Source organism: Pleurodeles waltl, chromosome 6 (assembly GCF_031143425.1).
Source record: "Pleurodeles waltl isolate 20211129_DDA chromosome 6, aPleWal1.hap1.20221129, whole genome shotgun sequence".
In the NCBI taxonomy this organism is placed as follows: domain Eukaryota; kingdom Metazoa; phylum Chordata; class Amphibia; order Caudata; family Salamandridae; genus Pleurodeles; species Pleurodeles waltl.
Window position 1 is genome coordinate 1,666,659,999 of NC_090445.1, and position 19,165 is coordinate 1,666,679,163.

The following is a 19,165-nucleotide window of genomic DNA, read 5'->3' on the forward strand; positions in this document are numbered from 1 at the left end:
TGCATCATTTACCTCTCTTGAACTTTTTGCTGAATACTTAGCTCTGTGTTGCTTTTAATGTACTAATGTAAATATTATTGGTTCACTTTGTATCAATCTGCACTACTCAGTTATCCATACAGTAAAAATCATGCTTTGCTGGTATTAAACTGTTGCGTTTTGCTTGTAAAAGTGGAACCATTTTTGTGTGATTATCTTTATGCAAGTTCCTTTTGGAGCTCTGTTGCCTTGTTTTTTGTTACATATCTTGTTTTAGGAGCATCCTGAAGCCCTTTTAGTGAGGACACATTGTTAGGAAAAAAAAGTGAGGCCGTGAATGTCTGAGTCTGGATGCTGTGAATGCATGCTCTGTGACTGTGTCAATTTCTAGTGATACTTTGAAGTGCAAATGTGTACCGTAATGCACTGGTTTAAGGTGGAAGAGAAAATGAGTAGGATATTAAAGGGCTCCACATACCTGATGCATATGTTTATCAATATAGATCCCTGGTGTGTGAGATATAGATGTCTCCACCTCTAAGGGGTCTCTCCTCAAATGTGCATTCACACCATCTCTCCAAATACTCAAACACACACACATGGAGTCACACACCACTAAGGATCCCAGCTTTTGCATTATGCGAGTGCATGTATCCTCAGCAAACCACACTCCTACATTATGGAAGGACAGAAGAAACCAAACACTTTTAGAGATCCCCACACTCTGCTTCAGTGTTTGAACAACAAAATTAAACATGAATTTAAGTCAATCAGTTATCTGTTTATGGTGTTGTTTCTGGTAGCATTAGTGCATGGCTGCTTTGTGAAAGAGTTGAACCCCTCTTAACGGTACCTGTTAACAATGAGCGAGTCTGCGTCCAGAATTTTAAGAGCTGGCACTGCTTATGATTAGTTTATTTCCCTTTCAAACTTTAGTAAACTATAGGAATATGTAAGTAATTGTCACTGCCATCTCATTAGATAGGTAATTTGAAGCACACATGTTTTATTGTGCATCGTCTCTTTTTTTTTTCTTTTTTTACACCCTGTGACCCGGTATCCTTAACCAACTTCAGGATGGTTGTAGCTGGGATACAGCATATCAGGACATTTGTCAAATGTAAGAAATCAGAAAATAAATATTTTAGTTTGGCTAACAAGGCATCTGTTCATAATCTCCTAGACGCAAAGCTGAAGAAGAACGAATTAGGAAAGATGAAGAGAAGGCACGTAGAGAACTCATTAAACAAGAATACTTAAGGAGAAAACAGCAGCAGATTTTAGAAGAGCAAGGCCTTGGTCGCCCTAAACCCAAACCCAAGAAACCCCGACCTAAATCTGTTCATCGTGAAGAGTCATACAGCGATTCCGGAACAAAGTGTTCTTCAACCCGTGAGTAACATAAAGGTTTTTGTTTAGTATGTTTGTACATGATTTGTGGGCTGTTCAATAATATCCATGTTTTCTTGTGCAGCTGATAATTTAAGTAGTGCCCAGTCGGGTTCCAGTCTTTCTTTGGCCTCTGGAGCAACAACTGAAGCAGACAGTGTACATTCCGGCAGCACTCCATCCCACCGGTAAGAATTTTCCAATATATATTTATTTTTACACACTCTCATGCCCCTGCGTAGTTATGGTTCAGGGCCATTTTCCATTGAAAAATATATTTTTTCCTTTTGCCTGTAACTCTCGTCACCATGGGCAGAAATGCACAAAATGGTGGGATGAGGGTAGTGGAATTTGTTCATGACTGCAAAAACCTCTCAACTTATATATGGCAGACTTAGGACGAATTACTCAAAAAGTATATTTTTCTCTGGTTAGTGTAAATTCATCCAAGTGTTTTTGAGAAATAAGAGGCACAGGAAGATACCATTTTGACTTGAAATGCTTAACATTTTATATGTTGGTTATCTTCACACATTTGGCTAATTTGGCAATTTCTGTCAAGCATTTTTTATTTTTCAGAACATGGTTTGCTGAACAAAAACAGCATCGCCATTTAAAAAATTGTTGTTGTCAACATCTTGATTTTTGCACAAGTATTAAAAAAATAAATTAAAAAAAAAAAAGGAAAAATTCCCAGCAAAGGGGAAGCAGTATGAGAGAGGTTGGTCCACAGTGACTAAATAGGGAGGACTCCCGGATGCATGGAAAACAGAAGTAAAAAACAAAATAAACAGATTTGGCACTGTAAACTTATGAATTTGTCCAAATTCAGGATCACAGCACACTCTTCAGAATTTAGTATCAGGCACCATTTTTCTAAAATTGCAAACTACATGAAACTCACCACTTTTTATTTAAAAAAAAAAAAGGAAAACAATGAAGCCTATGGATGTTGAAAGCTATAATGGGAAACATGCGTGGGTGGCTGTGGGACGGAATGGGCACTTTACATGCAAGTAGATCTAGTGTATCTAAAACATAGAGAATTAACAAGGATAAACCAGTTATAATTAAGTGTTTAATCATGGTTAATCAAACACTTGAAAACTTCTAAAATTAGCCAGTCATGATACTTAAAGCACACCATGGCTCATGTCCTGCGGCATGTTCTACGCACATCTCTGACAAAAGCACTTTAAAAAAAAAATTAAACTGTCCTCCAAAAGCAAAATATGACAGGCCAGTTTGTCACAGAAGTTGACATGGAAAAAAACACTTTTTACTACCCTACAGACTATGTGTTCCCTTTAAAGGTGATCCAAGATTTTATTAGATCTTATCAACATTCTGTCCTAGTCTTTAAAGACAAACCAGAATCTTGTTGTAATTGGGGTTAACATTTTTGAGCAACTTGATTAGGCTGTGAAAGTTGGCAATGCAATTCAGAAGAGAATCCTATGGAGAATGATCTTGAGCACTCCCTCATAAGGGATCAAAGCATCCCATTTAAGTGTTTTATTGCCTTTTATGGCCAAATCTTTGAAGACAACCCTGTGTAGCTTGAGCAGCTTTGTCGTAATCCCTTTAGATTGTGTTGCAGGTGGCTGAGTAGGAACCATGGGCATGTTGTTGAGGAGACACGGTTGGTTGATGCCAGGATGTGGTGCCAGTGGAAGCAGTCTGGCATAGAATCCTACCTCATAAGCTTGGAGTCAAAAGATTGGAAAATCTTTGGGAAACTGTACCATTGCTGGTACAGGGAAAGCCAGCTGTTTGACCCTGATAAGTCTTTTCTGCCTCAGAATCATCACGTACTAAATAAAAGTTTAGATCCTGATGACTTCAAGATATGGATAAATCTTGATCGCTTCCCTTATTGCCATCTAAGTAAAGTTGCACCTTTTAGTGGTTCTCCGGATCCTAATCTCTCTAGCCATCACTATCCAGGAATAGAGGCGGTGGCTCAGGTGTAGACTGTTATGGCAAAGTCAATAATTGAATTGGAATTGTAGTAACAGACAGGGGGATGAATAGCAATGGATTCGGATGTCAGTGGTGTCATCATATTCCTTTTCAACATTACCCTCATCAACTATGATCTCGTCAATATTTCCGAGTAAATGGTTGCCACACTTCAAGAAAAAAAATAGAGAAAATGAAAACTTAAAGTTAACTTAATAATTAGGTAACTTTTCATTTGAATTTTCTCCGATTTAAAAGCATTGAGAAACATCATTTCATCAGACGACATACGCTCCATACTGGACAAGGGTGAGATGGCTGCACTTATCCTACTAGACCTCTTGGCGGCTTTCGACACAGTCTGCCATCACACCCTTTTAAGAAGACTCCATGAAGCCGGCATGGAGACAAGGCCCTCGACTGGATCCAATCCTTCCTCTACAACAGAACGCAACAAGTGAGACTCGCCCTCTTCCTCGCAGATCCCACACCCACCACCTGTGGAGTGCCCCAGAGATCCTCCCTCAGCCCCACGCTTTTCAATGTCTATATGGCCCCGCTATCCACCCTCGTCAGAAGCTACAGAATAAACATCATCTCCTACGCCGACGACACCCAACTCATCCTCTCCCTCTCCAACGAACCAGACAAGGTTGACACCAGTTCCTTGAAGGCATGGAAGAAGTCGCCAACTGGATGAGAAACAGCTGCTTTTAACTCAACGCAAACAAGACAGAAGTACTCATCATGGGCCATCAACCCAACGCATGGAGCGACTCCTGGTGGTCACCCACCTTTGGAAATCTGCCAGCCAAGCCCGCAACCTCGGAATCATCCTGGACGCCGACCTCAGCATGAACCATCAAATCAACTCAGTCACCTCCACCTGCTTCCCCTCCCTCCGCCTCCTATGCAAGTCCTTCAAGTAGATCCCCCTCGAACATAGAAAGACTGTCACACACTCCCCTTATCTCCAGCAGACTGGGCTATGACAATGCACTCTACGCCAGAATCAACAAAAAACTCACCTGCAAATGGCAAAACATCCAGAATGCCGCTGCCAGACGGGTCCTCGATCTACCCCGACACTGCCACATCTCTCAACACCTATGTACACTGCACTGGCTCCCCATAGAGAAAAGGACAACTTTCAAGATCCTCACCCACGCACACAAAACCGGACCAGCCTACCTGAACCAGCGACTCAACTTCCACGTACCCCACAGGACCTTACACTCAGACCAGGTCTCTCTCGCAGAAGTACCCCCATCAGGAAAACCAGAACAGAAGGACGCTCCTTCTCCTACCTCGCAGCCACCGCCTGGAATGCCCTACCTATCCACATCAGACAAACCACCTCCCTCCTCAGCTTCACGAAGGACCTGAAGACATGGCTTTTTCAAACCACCTCACCGGTATACGCTAGACTTTAATTTGTAACCATAATTCCATTTAAACTGTGTTTTTATAACCAAATCTAACCGTAACCTCACATATACTCAGTCACCTTGAAAATAGGAAAATGTTATCCCTGCAATGGGATCCTAGGACTACTTTAACACATTAGGTAAACTAGCAAGTTCAAAGCCCTGGTAATTGCCACTCCACTGGCTTCTCCAGCTGTCTCTTAATTTCTGTTGAAATTATTAAATACAGTAATTGGACAAGTGCGGGGTCTCAGACCATAAAATGTTGTTTTCCATGGCTGTTCAGTGTTTTTTGCATCCTGGATTGTTTGCATGCCCTTTTACAACTCTCCTATGCGCTTTAAAGAAAGTCTCCTAACTATAGCAATGACTATTTTGTAGGTTTAATGTGTATGAGTTACTAATTTTATACTGCAGTATTTCCTGTATACATCTTGCATGCCCCAAACTCTGGCCAATGTGGTGGAGAGGGTTTGAGCTCAATTGTTCTACTGCACGCCTGGTGAAAGGGGAGTGTTTGAGATCTACGCTCAAAGAATAAATTTACTTCACAAAATTCTGAGAGAGAATTTTGCTACAGAAGGTTCAGGCTGACCCATGTTATTGTGGATAAGCAGGTCAGAAATTTCCCAGTTGTGCATAGAAACCTTTGTGGAACTTTATCAAACCAGTTGCTTGTCAGCAGCAGCATTCCTTCCAAATTAGATACCCTAAGTGCAATGTCCCACTGAATCTCTGTTTTTGAGTGCGAGCACTTTGCTTCTCCCTTCAGCTTCTGTTTATTGTCCCTTCATTGACTTAGACCTCATATTACCTTTCAGGTTAGGCATACATTTATTTATAATCATATTTCAAAAAAGGAAACAACAGTTATCCCTTTGCAAGGTTTCGATGATGATTTTCGTGACTGTTTCACACCTGCTCTGTGAATGCCTTAAGGCATTCTCTGGGGTCGGCAAACCTTTTGGGAGCAGGACCTATGAAGCATTCCTCAGACATTTCCTTGAAGCAGATTTCTTTAGGTGGCAGGCTTTCCAACATAGACAAGTCCAAATATCCTTATGAGCAAGTGCAGGGATAATTTATTTCCTGTTTAATTTCAATAAGTCTATTGGCTTGTGGATGAAACGATTGGAGAACTCATGACATGTTCCATATAGCTTTTATGTAGGCTTACTGGAAGTTGGATCATCTGTCAGAACTGACCTCTTTGTGGAACACCACTTGAGTAAAATAAAATAAAAATAACACTCCTGAAAGCTCATACCACCAAATGCGCTGTACTAGTCCTGAGAGCACCTCAGAGTACCTTGTGGCGTGGTATAGAACCACCAAAATAAACCTGTTCCCAGAGAAGGTCTTAAGGCCCAACAAACTGTTGTTTTTATCCTTGCCAATAAAGAGACTGTGAAATGATGGTAGGCATGATTGGATCTCAACTTCCTACTGGCATGGATAGTCAGTATCTGAAGAAGTCTTCATTGTCCTCTTCTTTTTGGTGCCTGCTTCCTACTAACTTTTTTCACTAGTCTGTGTGCATGCATGCTCAAGCTGTCGTTGATAATGCCTCTTAGTCTTTGTCAGGCTTAAGAAAGGTGATGGGATGTACACAAGTTTATGGTTGGCTAAGTATAGTATGATGGGGATTAAAACATTTGTTCGGAGCAAGGCCTTCAGTTTGTCAAATTTGAGTTGAAGACTGCAACACTTCTTACAGTCTCATGGGCTTTACAGAGATGGACATCCTGGCAAATTCATAAAGGGGGGGGCTACTTTTTTAAAGATTGACGTGTTGGCCAAGTTGGGATGACAGAAGTGAGTATGGCATTCAACACACACCTCAGTGGTTCCTTAGATTGGGCCGTAGATTTTTCAGTGAGATGCTGAGCGGTTCCTTCAGCTGGGGGAAGCAGCAGGTCCTTTTGGCAGGTTTGGTGGTATATAATTTCCAGACCCTTTGACAGGTTTTATTTGAGAAAGATTCATTGTTGTATATGTTTGGCACGATGGCTAGGTTGTGTGGGGGCTAAGAGGCTAAATGTGGGAATTTATTTAGCATTTCTAGTGGTGGAGGTGCAAGCATAGCTTGGATGGTTTTTGATCAAGGAGAATTCAAGCCTTTTTAGATGCTTTGACAAAGGAGATTTAGCTGAGGACTTCATACATTTTGGTTTTTGACATGGGAGAGGCCTTGATAATGATGTTTGGCTCTTAGGTCATTGCCAGATTTGTGATTTGACTAGGTTGTCTCTAGTCCACAACGGCGGACATCTGAGGTTTGGATGAACATATCTGGTTTGGTAGTCCTTTATTAATATATTCCGGGGTTACAGTGTTTGCTGCTGTTCTGGATAGAATGTGCAGTATTAGTTACAAGTTGATACGTATTTTTTGATGAATTAAAATCATTACAAAATGGTGAAAATATTTAAGTGCTGAATGAATGTAATAATCAAGTTGTACACAATTACAAGTGACTGGAATTTTAGAATTCAACTTTTGACAGAATTGTCAATTATTGCTTACAATCACAATAGGATAACTAAGATGTTTGTAAAAGTTGTTTAAAAACAATTTTAACTAATTTCACGCATTGACAAAGTTCCAATATGTCCTTTGTATTAGAACAATAACTTAGTGCATCACTGCAACTTGTGATTTTACTCCCAAACGTAATCTGCTTAATATAAATTTGCTACTCTAGTTTAACCATCAGGTAACAGCATAGAAGATGAAGTAGGGAATTAATGTTTAAAATCAGAGCCTCAACCTTGACTCTGTGAATGATTGGGAGTGTCAAGATGATCTAAATTGTTTTTTTCTTTTTTTTCTGAAAAATGCATAATTCTCATTTGGAGTATGTTTTGTTGTACTAATTTATATACCTGTTCTAATAGATAATATTGGGGATACAAGGAGTTATGAGATTCCATGATTAGGTTTCAGAAGTTGTTTTTGGACACGTTTATGGTATCTTTCGTACTACTTAGCAATATTGTTTGTGTTTTAATTGCTGTTTTGAGAACAAATCAGTCTTCTCTGTTTGTTTCTCCAAATGATGCCGATTTAAGAGCTTGGATGATGTCTAATTAATACCTAGACCATGGGTTGTCTGTAACTTTACCTTCTTTGAAAATAATCCAATCACTTGTTTCTAACAGCCTCCTTTTGAGTTGAGACTAGATGGCAGCACTTTAAGAAGTCTGATTTGTATGCACTATCCTGGATGAGTAGGCCATACTCCAGCCTTAGGTGTGCTCTTGATGTGCTATTTGGCAAATTAAAAAGATTTCTGTAGGTGTTGCATTGAATCTGGTTCAAAGTGGATGCTGGAAACCTTGATGCCCATTGATCAGAGCACACTTTGTAATTTGGCATAGTCTGCACAAACCAAAAGTTCATAGTAGCACCACTTTGTCCTTTTAATTGCTAATTAGTCTTTGTTTCCCTTTTTAAGGTAACCACATGCTGAGATAATTATAAGCTGCAGTATAGCCCAATGTTGATGAAACAGAATGTCTTGATTTCTTAGATTTGTTTGCATATTTTCCAAAAATCATTACTTTTGATTTTTCTAGATTTAGTTTGAACTTATTTTCAAGGTTGTGAATGTATAGCTTGTTTAGAGCTTACCAAAGACTAATATAAGTTTGACTCAGTAGTACTATATCATAGGCATACTGCAAAATTTGAAAACAAGGGTTCTGTATTCTAGGTGGGAATGACCTGGCTATGTTTAATACCTTACCAGTGTCTGTTGTAAAAAGGCTAAAAAAAAAATCAGGGATAGTATGCACCCCTGTTTAGGATCTCTACTAGTATTTATTTGCTTTTGAGTTGCAGTAACCCTTGCCGATTTTGGACTGTTTTCTAGGTATTGAAATATAATGACATAATGGCCCTCTGTAAGGGGGCTGGAATTCTTACGCAGATAAGTTTTTCCATAAAATGTGTCGGTCTACTCTGTCAAAGCTGCTGAGTTATCCATTGAACAACCAAAAAGAGGACCGCTTTTTAGTGTGATTTTTTTTTTGTGCCAGGAACTAAATGGTCACAATATTGTTGATTATATTGGAGCCAGGTCTAAAACTTCTGTGGACAAAAGGAATTATTGGTTTTCTATCAATGATTATAATACCTTCAACCACATCTTGGTATATGTTTTACTTTCATCATTCTGCAGCTCTGTGAGAGCAAGTTGGATCTGAGCAGTTCCATTGTTTTAGTTTTTTCGGAAAGGGGGCATAAAATTGAAACCACTGTGATTCTGTACCTCAGATAGATGGAAATATACTTTTCACAGAGGTGTTAATCAGGTCTCCCAGTAGTCTGTTGGCCTTGAGCAAAGTAACAGCTATTCCTTTTGGCCCTGTGGTGCAGCCTGATCTTCATTGGTGTAAAGCAAATTTAGTGCTTTGTGTGTTGATTACCCAGCTGTGTTCTTTACTTCCTCTATTATAAGCAGTTGTTTCTTGTGTAGGCTGTTTGAAGTCTAACACGGGGACCTTAGTATTCTGCACTATCCTCATGATATATTTTTTTAATGTGAAGAAGTTATTCATTGGAACTTAAACTGTTTTCCGTTTGGAGATAACCAGTCATCTAAACTGATAATAGGAATTCAAAACTTGCTTTGATCTTTTAGTTTAGAGATTTTTTAAATATGACTTAAAATTGTTTTTTATAATATTTCCTTTTGTCGTCCCACAACTTCTACCTGTATTCCGCTTTCAACATATGTATCTGCTGTCTGAAGGCAGAGACTCTTTCCTTTTTGTTGTTTTTTTGGGTTGCAATTTCCTAAACTCTATTATTAATTGTTCTAATTCTGACGTAAACCTCCCTTTATTCTGAGCTTGTGGTATCCTAGTGATGACAAATTTTATTTTGTAGATACCCTTAGTAACCATCATTGTTTTTATCACTTCAGGCCTATGTGATTAATTAAGCCTTTAAAGTTCACCCAGCATCTTATGCATGCATTTGAAGCTGGTGAAGCAAAGGCACACCTTGAGGTAAAATTAACTTCCATGCCAGGTTCTGTGTATCTCCCTTTAGTCAATTTTTGCTGTAGGGGAGAACAAAGAGTTCTGTGGAGGTTAAAATGAGAAATGCTTCCTTTTTGACTCCACACACCAGTTATTTTTTCCAAGTTGAGGCATCTGGGGGAAACTAATATGCTGAAACTTAGCCACTAATGTTTCATTGGAAGTCCTGTGCAGATTAGTTTTTGGTTCCTGAGTTATAAGCAAAGGCACAAGTCATCTTTTCATTGGAAAGCTAGGCCCAACCTTAACTACGAAAAACTAGAGATGCTTTAAAACATTAATGAAAATTTAAACTTTTTGTCCTATTTCAAAGGAATTACATTTTTGTCAGTCCTAATGCATGTTTTCAGTGCAGGTTAACTCACATTTAAATTGGTATTTGGATTAGGAATTCGATTCCTAGGGATTTACCAACCGTGATGATGAGTTTTTGTTACATTCAACGATATTATCACTCTACTATCAATGCTATAAACGTTATCTAGACAAGAGTGCTAAAGTCCTGTTGTCAGGCTGCTATGCCTAATCCGTGGATAGGAATGTATTTGTATATATATTTGCATGTCTACTGCATGTTACTATAAGTAGTAACAACAGTGCATGGAATAAAGCGGCCCTTGCCCTCACGAAGGCCAGTCACTCTTCGCTTGAAAGAGGCATTATATGTTAATTTAAATCCAACTAGTCCTAGTCGGAATTCATAAAGAAAGCAGACACACTGCCAGATGCTACATTCAGCGATTTCTCATTTGCATTGAATCAGTTTAAAAGCCTTTTATTTTAAGTATAATCATTAAACATTTTCTTGCCCTCTGAGCTTTATCAGGATGAGGAACTGGACTACAATTAGGTAAGTGCCAAAGGTGCAAGAGCGCATCGAGTGCTTGGACAATAGTGGCTGCATCCATGTAAAAAAAAAAAAAAAAACTGAATCTGTCTTCATTAAAAGTGTAGATGGATTGTGGGAAAAGTAGTTCTTTTCCTTTGTGGAAGTGCATGTAAATTTAGTTATATGACCTACCGTTGGGAAGCTACTTAAACCTAATGTAGCATTTAAATATTAAGCCATTTATTGCCACATTACGGTGAAATGTTGAAGGGAAAATATGGTGCAGTTACTCTTGGGAAACATTCATATAAATTATCCAACTCCGATATTCAAACTAGAAAACTGAGGCCCAGAAAAAGATCAACAGTCTCCTTAAAAGAAGAAAATGTTTGAATTGTCCGCCTCATTGTCCTTTTGTATTGCAAAATTAACATGGTTGCAGCCTACACATTTGCCTTTGACTCTTTGCAGTGCTCCACTGACTTTCCACTGGGTTCAGATTGTACAGAGACGATGTACCAGTGCTTAATTTGCTTTAAAAAAAAACAAAAAAAACAAAATAAAAGTGTCGGTGATCTGCCAGGGTGGACAGTGCAGCTCGTACCACCAACTGCCTCTGCCAGTGCCAATGTCAACAAATCTATTAACCATCACATTCTTGCAAATGTGACAATTCAGACTATTCCTGGTCACCCATTATAAGAATAGCGTGGGCAACAGATATTAATTTTTTAATGTATTTTGCATTATTACACACATTGTTGTGCTCATTCCGAAATTAGACAAACAGCACCACCATGTGGTTGACTGTAATAAGTGATGGTGTTGAGAATTAAGGCCCTCATTATGACCCTCAGTCACCAGACCGCCAGCGTCACAGTTGTGGTCAGACCGCTGCCAAAGCACCATGGTTGGACTGCCAGGTTGGCAGTCTTGGTGGTTGTAATTCTCCAGGGCAGTGCTGCTTGCAGCGCTGCCCTGGGGATTACAAGTCCCCATTCCGCCAGCCTTTGCATGGCGGTAGCCCTGCCATGCAAAGGCCGGTAGAAAAAGGGGCCCGAATTCCCGGCAGTGGAAAGTGTGATGGTGCTGCTGCCCCTGCTGCAACGCCACATAGGAGCCGGCGTCAATGTTAAAGCCCTGTTCACCTTGGGGCCGAAGGGGGAAACACTGTTTCCGTCCGCCGTCCCTGCGGTGAACTCTTTCGATGTTCAGACCATACAGGCGGTCTGATAGAGGATCGAGTTTGGCGGGCGTCCTCTGCCACCCGCCAAGCTCGTAATGGGGGTGCTGGCGTCAATGTGTGAAGGCCCTGTTCACCGCAGGGCCTGCAGGCGGAAATGCTGTTTCCGCCCACCGGCCCTGCAGTGAACTTTGTAGGGCTGGTGGTGTTCAGGTGGCCTGATGGATGAAGGAGTTTGGCCTGCCAAACTCGTATTGGGGGCCCCAGTGCCAGTAGCGAGCACCCGAAACCACCAACTGAAATTAAGCACTACAGCACCAGCGTTAACAGCCAAATCTGTGTTCTTAGCAACCAGTTAATTGCTGGCAATCTTTCAAGGCTACTACCTTTTTGTCCCTCCAAGCCTCCTGCTGCCTCCTCCTCTTTCACAGGTGAGGTCCCCAGTTCAAATGGAAATTGTTCAGGGGAAATACAGAGGGAAAGTGATATTTTGACAGTGATCTTTGGGGAGGAATTTAAATCCTGAGTGTATTTCTAAATAACATGTTGACTTCCATTTCCAGTTTTGCTGCTCTGTCATTAGGATTGCACTGAAGAGCTCCCAGTTGCCATTGCAGCATTATTGCATATGGTTTCTGAAGCTTTTTCCTAAACAAATGGGTTTGTTAGCCCCTGTTAACGATCTTCACCCATTAAAGATTCTGCTCCTCTCAACAGGGATTCAATTTAGATTTTATCCTCATGATTAAGCATTCTGAGCTTCTGGCCTTCTGAGATCTAGATAACCTCGGCCTGGAGGATTCAGAGGCTTTGACTTCTTTCTTCCGAAAAGCTAATATTCCACAAGGACAAGGTTGTCTTTCAAATGACCTCTTCCTTCGTTCTGCAGGTATTCAATTGAATTTAAATCTGTAAATTGTCCCTTCCCCCTTAATCTTCAGTTTAGGTGCTATGCTTCACTGGCCAAAGAATCTGGAGACAGAAGAGACTGCACAAGTCTGAGGTCTTTGGGACTTTGAAGTTTTATGTGGAAATCACTTAACTCTTCAGGGTTTCTATGTATCTGTTATGAGTGGTGGTGTACTCTAATCAAATGGGCTAACACACTATTGTAATATGGATAGTTTGTTACATTTCTAAATCCTACGATAAAAAACAAATGATTCTGGCTCCTCGGTAACCTCATACCCACTCCATCAAAGCAAAGACAGCAGCACATATAATCTAAAGCCACGTCTCTGTCACAGAATAGCACCATGAACTACTCTATATGCTTTATGAAAATATTAGTTCCCAAATGTGTTCAATAGAGAAGGTGCAGCTTTTGGTGAGGATGTTCTGTGCAGCCTGTTCGGGTAGATATTGCCTCTACCTACACTGTTTTTGCACTACCTAGAATTTGGAGCTCTGAGTTTACCGAACACTTAAGATGGCGATAGGCGAAGATGACAGTTAGAAAGAAGAAAAAAAACTTTTATTGTGATTCCTTCAGTTTAAGTTCCTGCTCTAGCTTTCAGAACACCTCATCATCTAAAATAGCGCATGATGTGCTGAAACCTTGTATGTTGGGGACAAGCATGTAGCAACTGTGTGACGCAGTTGGTAACTCTCACATACAAGAGGGCTGAACACAGGACTTGAGGGGGATGAAAGCATGGGTTCTTAATGATTCTTTGAAAATGTGTGTTCTATTATAAAAGCCTGTTTCTAAGCCTCAATGCAGGCAGTTGTCAACCGCTTTTGAAGAAGATATTAATATAAAGAGTACTGGAATCACAATGGCGATCATTCTGCTATTTTTCGTTAGATTACTGGCTTTGATTAACACAGTCTATTTTTAAATGAAATTATGTACTTTGCAAACAGTAACGCTAGTGATGACTTGTTTTCCTCCCAAAGTGTTGATTCAATGGAAACCCTACCGGTACTAAGCAGGAATGCAAGTAGAAGTGTTGAACGAGATTGGGAAAACGCCTCTACCGCATCTTCAATTGCTTCAGTAGCAGAATACACAGGTAACGTTTGCTAGGAAAAAGTGTGTTTTAAGAAACAAACTACATGGAAATTTGATCCGAGTCATATTGTATGTTGAGCTGGTTCTTTATGGTCCTGTTGCATTGTTTCCTTGCTGTTTTAATAGTTCCTGCTTTCTCATTGCCACTGAGTACAGCATTGCACTGTTGCAATGTGAGGTGGTGTTTTTATACTGGAAACTTCAGTGCTCATACACATTTTCGTAACTTAGTAATTCTTTATCTATTTGATTCTACATTACTGATTGAACTTGATTTCTACAATCATCTCAGCCCTTGTATTTTACTCAATAATAGGACTCTGTGTTGCGAATAGTATTTGTAGCGCACTTTTCCAAATGTAAAACTCTCCCAATTATTGGATTTGTTGTTACTTACCTGCAGAGTCATTAATACATTAATATTGAAAATATAAAATACGAAGTTAACTTTTGATATTTAAACTGTGACCCAAGTTCTATAGTAAATTGTCTTGGGAATAACTTGTTTTTCTTTCTTATACAGCACTTGGTAATAAAGGTTCTGCCATTTCACAGTGCTGGAAAGCAGGTGCCATTCTCAACAAAATTGCCCTAATTCATTTGCATCGACCTTGCAGAGATAATGAGGTGTAAAAGCTATATCAGGATTGTAATATGTGACATTCTTGTTCTGGCAAGACCTCTGCAGTGGTTGCATTAACCAACTGACTTGAGTAGAGCTTAACACTAGGTGATAGCACATGCTCTTGATAACCTCCGGAGGGTCACCAACCAAGCACTTATGTTAGTTCTAAGCAAAAAGACGGTGAAAGGTGTTTTGTCCAAAATGCTGGAAATTATTTCGGATTGCTGTGGTTACCAAGTACATGGAAAATCAAGGTCATGAAAATTTCTTTCTGGCCCTATTATGTGGCCCTTTTCTCACTCCTACTTCTACTGGTATGCCTCTCAGTGCTTCACACCCCTCCCCTTGTCTATAGGAATATACATGTTTCTTTATATGGGTACACACCCCAAGTACTACATCTCAAAGTCAAACCTAGATAATAACATTAAAGACTTCATGGGCAGGAGGTGTTTTAAACAGGAGAACTGTGGCCACCAGGACCAGCCACTACTTGTACTTATGTAACCCAAATGTGTCATTGTGACTGAAGTCTTTTTTTTTTTTGTTTAAGACAGCAAACCGGCAGGATCCATTCCAGACTTGCAGGGTAACCCCTGTGTAAATAAGTTCCATATAAATTATTTTTACATAATTTATCTTATGTGGGTATCACGAAACTCTGACATGGTTCTGGACCTCCCTTGGATTCCAAAAATAAACATACATTTGAACCCTTTTCGTAGCCCCAAAAAAATGCCCGTGAACCAGCCCTGTAAGAGCCTCACTGGGCACGAGTGGTCTAGGCGAGAAAAAACCTCAATTGTCCGAACCCAGGTTTCCAGTTCACCCTTGAGTGGCACAGATGGCAAGGCCAGGACTTCAAATGTTTAGTAGCCACTGCAACAGAGCTAATTCTGACTTCAAAATCATCAGCAAGTGGATAAATGTATGTACCAAAACGGCACAGTCAAGGCCCAGAAGATTACGGTACACATATCTGTTCCATAGAGTCCAGTCTTGAGACGAGGGCGGTCATAAGACTTTTAAGCCAAGGCAGTGCTTTAAAGGAATACAGTGTACCATCCCTTCTGTATTTCCATTTAAAACACTGAACCAAAGTCACAGATGTTTTCATACCTCTGCAACCTATCGTGTTGGCCCATCTACCACTGAAGTTCTGTTTCACCAATCTGCACACATTTGAAGCCTCTTGTTCAGTGAAGCTGCCTCTTCTGCAATTCTCTTTGTATACAGTCAATGTTATTAAAAGTTGGACTGGTCTTGCCGATGTAGAGTAATAATTCCTTTAAAAGTTTAACGCACACAAATACATGTCTACCCCCTTTTCTGTCCTCCTAACTCTTTTGACCCCCCTTATTCTCTGGGTTAAATGCCACAATGGTGCCTCTTTGTGTCTTGTTTGGTGATATAAAAGTTTATGTAAACACACTAGTAAGGGTTGCATCTCTGGGGTATCACAGCCAGTCTGTAAAAATGAGGTAATAACACTCCCAAGATAGCAGCCTTGTTGTGTCCTTTTACCTGCAGCGACAGGCTTGGGAGGGTTGCTGTGGCACCTGGCATAAATCAACTACACTCCAAACCAAAACATATAGGTAAAGGACATTGTCCCTTAGAACTCCAATAGCTCTAACTCTCATAAATGCGAGACGAGTTGCATTGCAAATGCTTGTTTTTAAGGTCTGCTGCCTCATCCACAGGGCTCTGATGGGTGGATCCCCTGCATACCTAAAGGCTAAACTGCATTACTACTCCCCTGCTAGAATGCTTAGATCAAGCAATAAGGTGCTCCTTCTCATTCCCCCGCATTTGTGGCTCCATATATGGATGGAGGGCTTTCTCCTTCACTGGTCCTACAACTTGGAATCTGCTACTGTATCACTTCGGTTGCCTCTCCAACTTTGCCAAATTTAAAAAACTCCTGGCTGCTTTAGTCTACGGCAGTGTTTCTGTGCTGGCTTAACACCAAGATATGCCTTTGGGTATCATTCAAAGTGGAGTTAACATAACATGGCAAAAAGACTGTATGTAGAGCCCTGCTCATTGCTTGCCATTGGTTGCCTTTACTGTCACTCTGATTTGCTTCCTTTTCATTCCATAGTTATATTGGCTTTCCTTACTCCTCTTGTTTGTCCCTGCCCTGAAATAAGGAAGACATTACTTATGCCCATCCACTGCTTCGTTTTCAGTCACTGCTTTTTTCCTTTGGGATGAGCACTTCATGAAAATACATGTGATTCCCAGCTGTCTCATTTGTGTACTTTTCTCCCTGGGTCACACTCAATGTTGATCTCTAACGCCCGTGTGCTTCTGCCCTTCCCCGTGTTGTTTAATGCCTGAATGCCTCTCTCGGCCTGCCCCATGTTGATCTGTGTCATCTGTTGCTTCTTCCCACCGCTGCCCTCCATATTGTTTCTGCACCCCCTCCTTTCATGTTTCTTCTGTTCCTCACCGCCCTTTGTGTTGCTTCCCAGTAATCATGCCCTTTGTGTTGTTCCCCTGCCTGCATTCTTTGTAAAACTTTCTGTACCCATGCTCGTTGTGATTCTACCCCAATCTTGCCTTCTGTGTTGCTCCTGCCCACCTACACCTAAAAGAAAAAAGCGAAACTCTTGTGCTACTACTTTTTGTTATTTACGGACCCAACTTGGTAAATAAAGTGTTAGCTTCTTTCTGTAGATGTGCACATGCATGGTAGATGCTGCAACAAAATGATCTGACCACCTTGTCATTTAGTGCCTTTTTGTTGTGTTTCTTCAGCTATGCTGCACAGCTTTGTGGATGTTGTACAACATGGTTAAAAAGCTTTAGTAAAACCAAATGGGTCCCAAAGGCGAGCCCTATTAGCTCTGCCAATGCTTTTGTCTGGATGTAGCCATGTTTGCCCCCTCAAGTACCTCATCATACACCCATGTTACCCTGTGTCCCTTGCTGCACACAGCCCTGTTCCCCTGAACTGTAAATTCTACGCTATTAGATCTTTCATATAGTCACATGACTGAACCATTTGCTGTAGTCAGTCTAGGAAGCACTAGTAATCTTAAACAACACAAAATGGTTTTGAAATGGCCATTGGACTCAACACACTCCTTGTTTAGTAGCAAATCCACCTAATTTAAAGCAACTTGAACTCCAGCTAATGAGGTGGAAATATTAGCGCTCCTACTCCCCCTAGAGGCCCCAACAGCTCATATTTCTACTGCACGTCGTGTGAGGGGAGTCTCTGTGAAGAGTTCTTCCCTAATTCTTCATCAACTTTATTCTGATACTTCGGATATACTCTGGAGCTTAGTCAGTCCCATCTTTATCTGTCACTGAACAGTGAGTTGTTTTGGGGGTAAAATATTTAAAAAGGTATACTTTTCTGGACCAGGGAGACATACTTTTCAGTCACCAACTGTCGTCATGACAGAAGGAGAGAAGAAATCTCTTTAAATCCTGATCTGCCTGTGGTCAGTGGAAAATCTACAGATGACCCAAATGACCAATGTAATTATTTTCTTTATCCAGCGCTGTGCTATTTGTAGTACTGTTCCTTCAAAGACTCTGAAAGATGGAGAGGAGTTTGGCCTTTTGTGTCCTGGAAGTGAAAATGTATCTTCTTTATAAAGAATTGCCCCCTCAACTGAGGATGTTTCAGTGAAAAGTGCTACCCCAAACTTATACACGAAGATCAGAAACGTGGATTTCATACGCATCTATCTACAGGCACCTCCTGACGGAATAAGACTGAAATTTCTTCAGAAAAGCTCTCCAAGCATGCTGAACACCATATGTGCAATAATCAGCGCACAAATCCATCTCTAAGAATGTCCTCACTGATCCTCCAGGCTCTGCGGGTAATCTCAGTGTCATGTATGACGCATACAAATAGTTTTGACTGTGACGATAAGACCTTTGTTGATGACTGGGAAATCACAGTCCACAGCAAACAACCTCTTTCACGAACACAGCATTTTAAACGTCAAGACCATTGTTAACAGTGACTCTGAGGATGTCTCTACTTCCAATGTCGACATTACCCCCGTTGACTATAGTTTTTTTCCATGCCAGTCACTTTTTCACCAATTCAAATGATAGCAAACCTACCCATTCAGGTTCTTGATTCTGAATTAGAAGGGGACCTCTATAACCAGTATGGTTCTGAAACTGCTTATAGTCCTATGCAGTTGTATGTCAGTCACTTCCTGGAGTTTGAGCGAGACACCTTAGATAATGTCTAGACTCACCAGGAGTATAACTATCAGCCACAGAAGTTTGTAGTTGAGCACCCTCAGCCCTATGCACTTCATAGTGAGGTGTTGCAGGTGTCTGTTTTTCACTACCTTACAGCAGATGGGCACCTTTCAAACGCTAATTCCTTGACAGTCTGCAGAAATATCTGCTCCGCCTCGATCTCCATCACTTTTCTGGACTGCACCACCTCCACTCTCACCCCCTTCACCCCTCGCGGACCAGCGTCTGAGGACAGTCACATCGACAGTGGTTTTACTTGCTCCTAAAGAGATGGAAGATGAGGATTCTTCAGATTCAGTTAACTCTGAATTAGAGGAAGAAGGATAACTACCAGATGATGAGAGTAATGATGACTGGAAAGATTTCATTATACAAACAAAGGGTGATAAATCGCCCGCCAGCCATCATGGTGTGATGATATAACCAGTTTCCTTGTGCTAATGCTGCTGCTAAAACATTTAACCTACCAG

At 40.7% G+C, this 19,165-nt stretch overlaps 1 protein-coding gene across 2 annotated transcripts in view; it reads left to right on the top strand.

The window, feature by feature from the left end:
* Positions 1–19,165, top strand: part of CAMSAP1 (calmodulin regulated spectrin associated protein 1) — a 342,698-nt gene that overhangs the window by 311,432 nt on the left and 12,101 nt on the right. For both annotated transcript variants that reach the window (XM_069241639.1, XM_069241640.1), the window contains 3 exons: positions 1,163–1,371; positions 1,454–1,556; positions 13,717–13,832. In XM_069241639.1, coding sequence (XP_069097740.1) covers positions 1,163–1,371; positions 1,454–1,556; positions 13,717–13,832 — 428 coding nt within the window. The remainder of the gene's footprint in view (positions 1–1,162; positions 1,372–1,453; positions 1,557–13,716; positions 13,833–19,165) is intronic.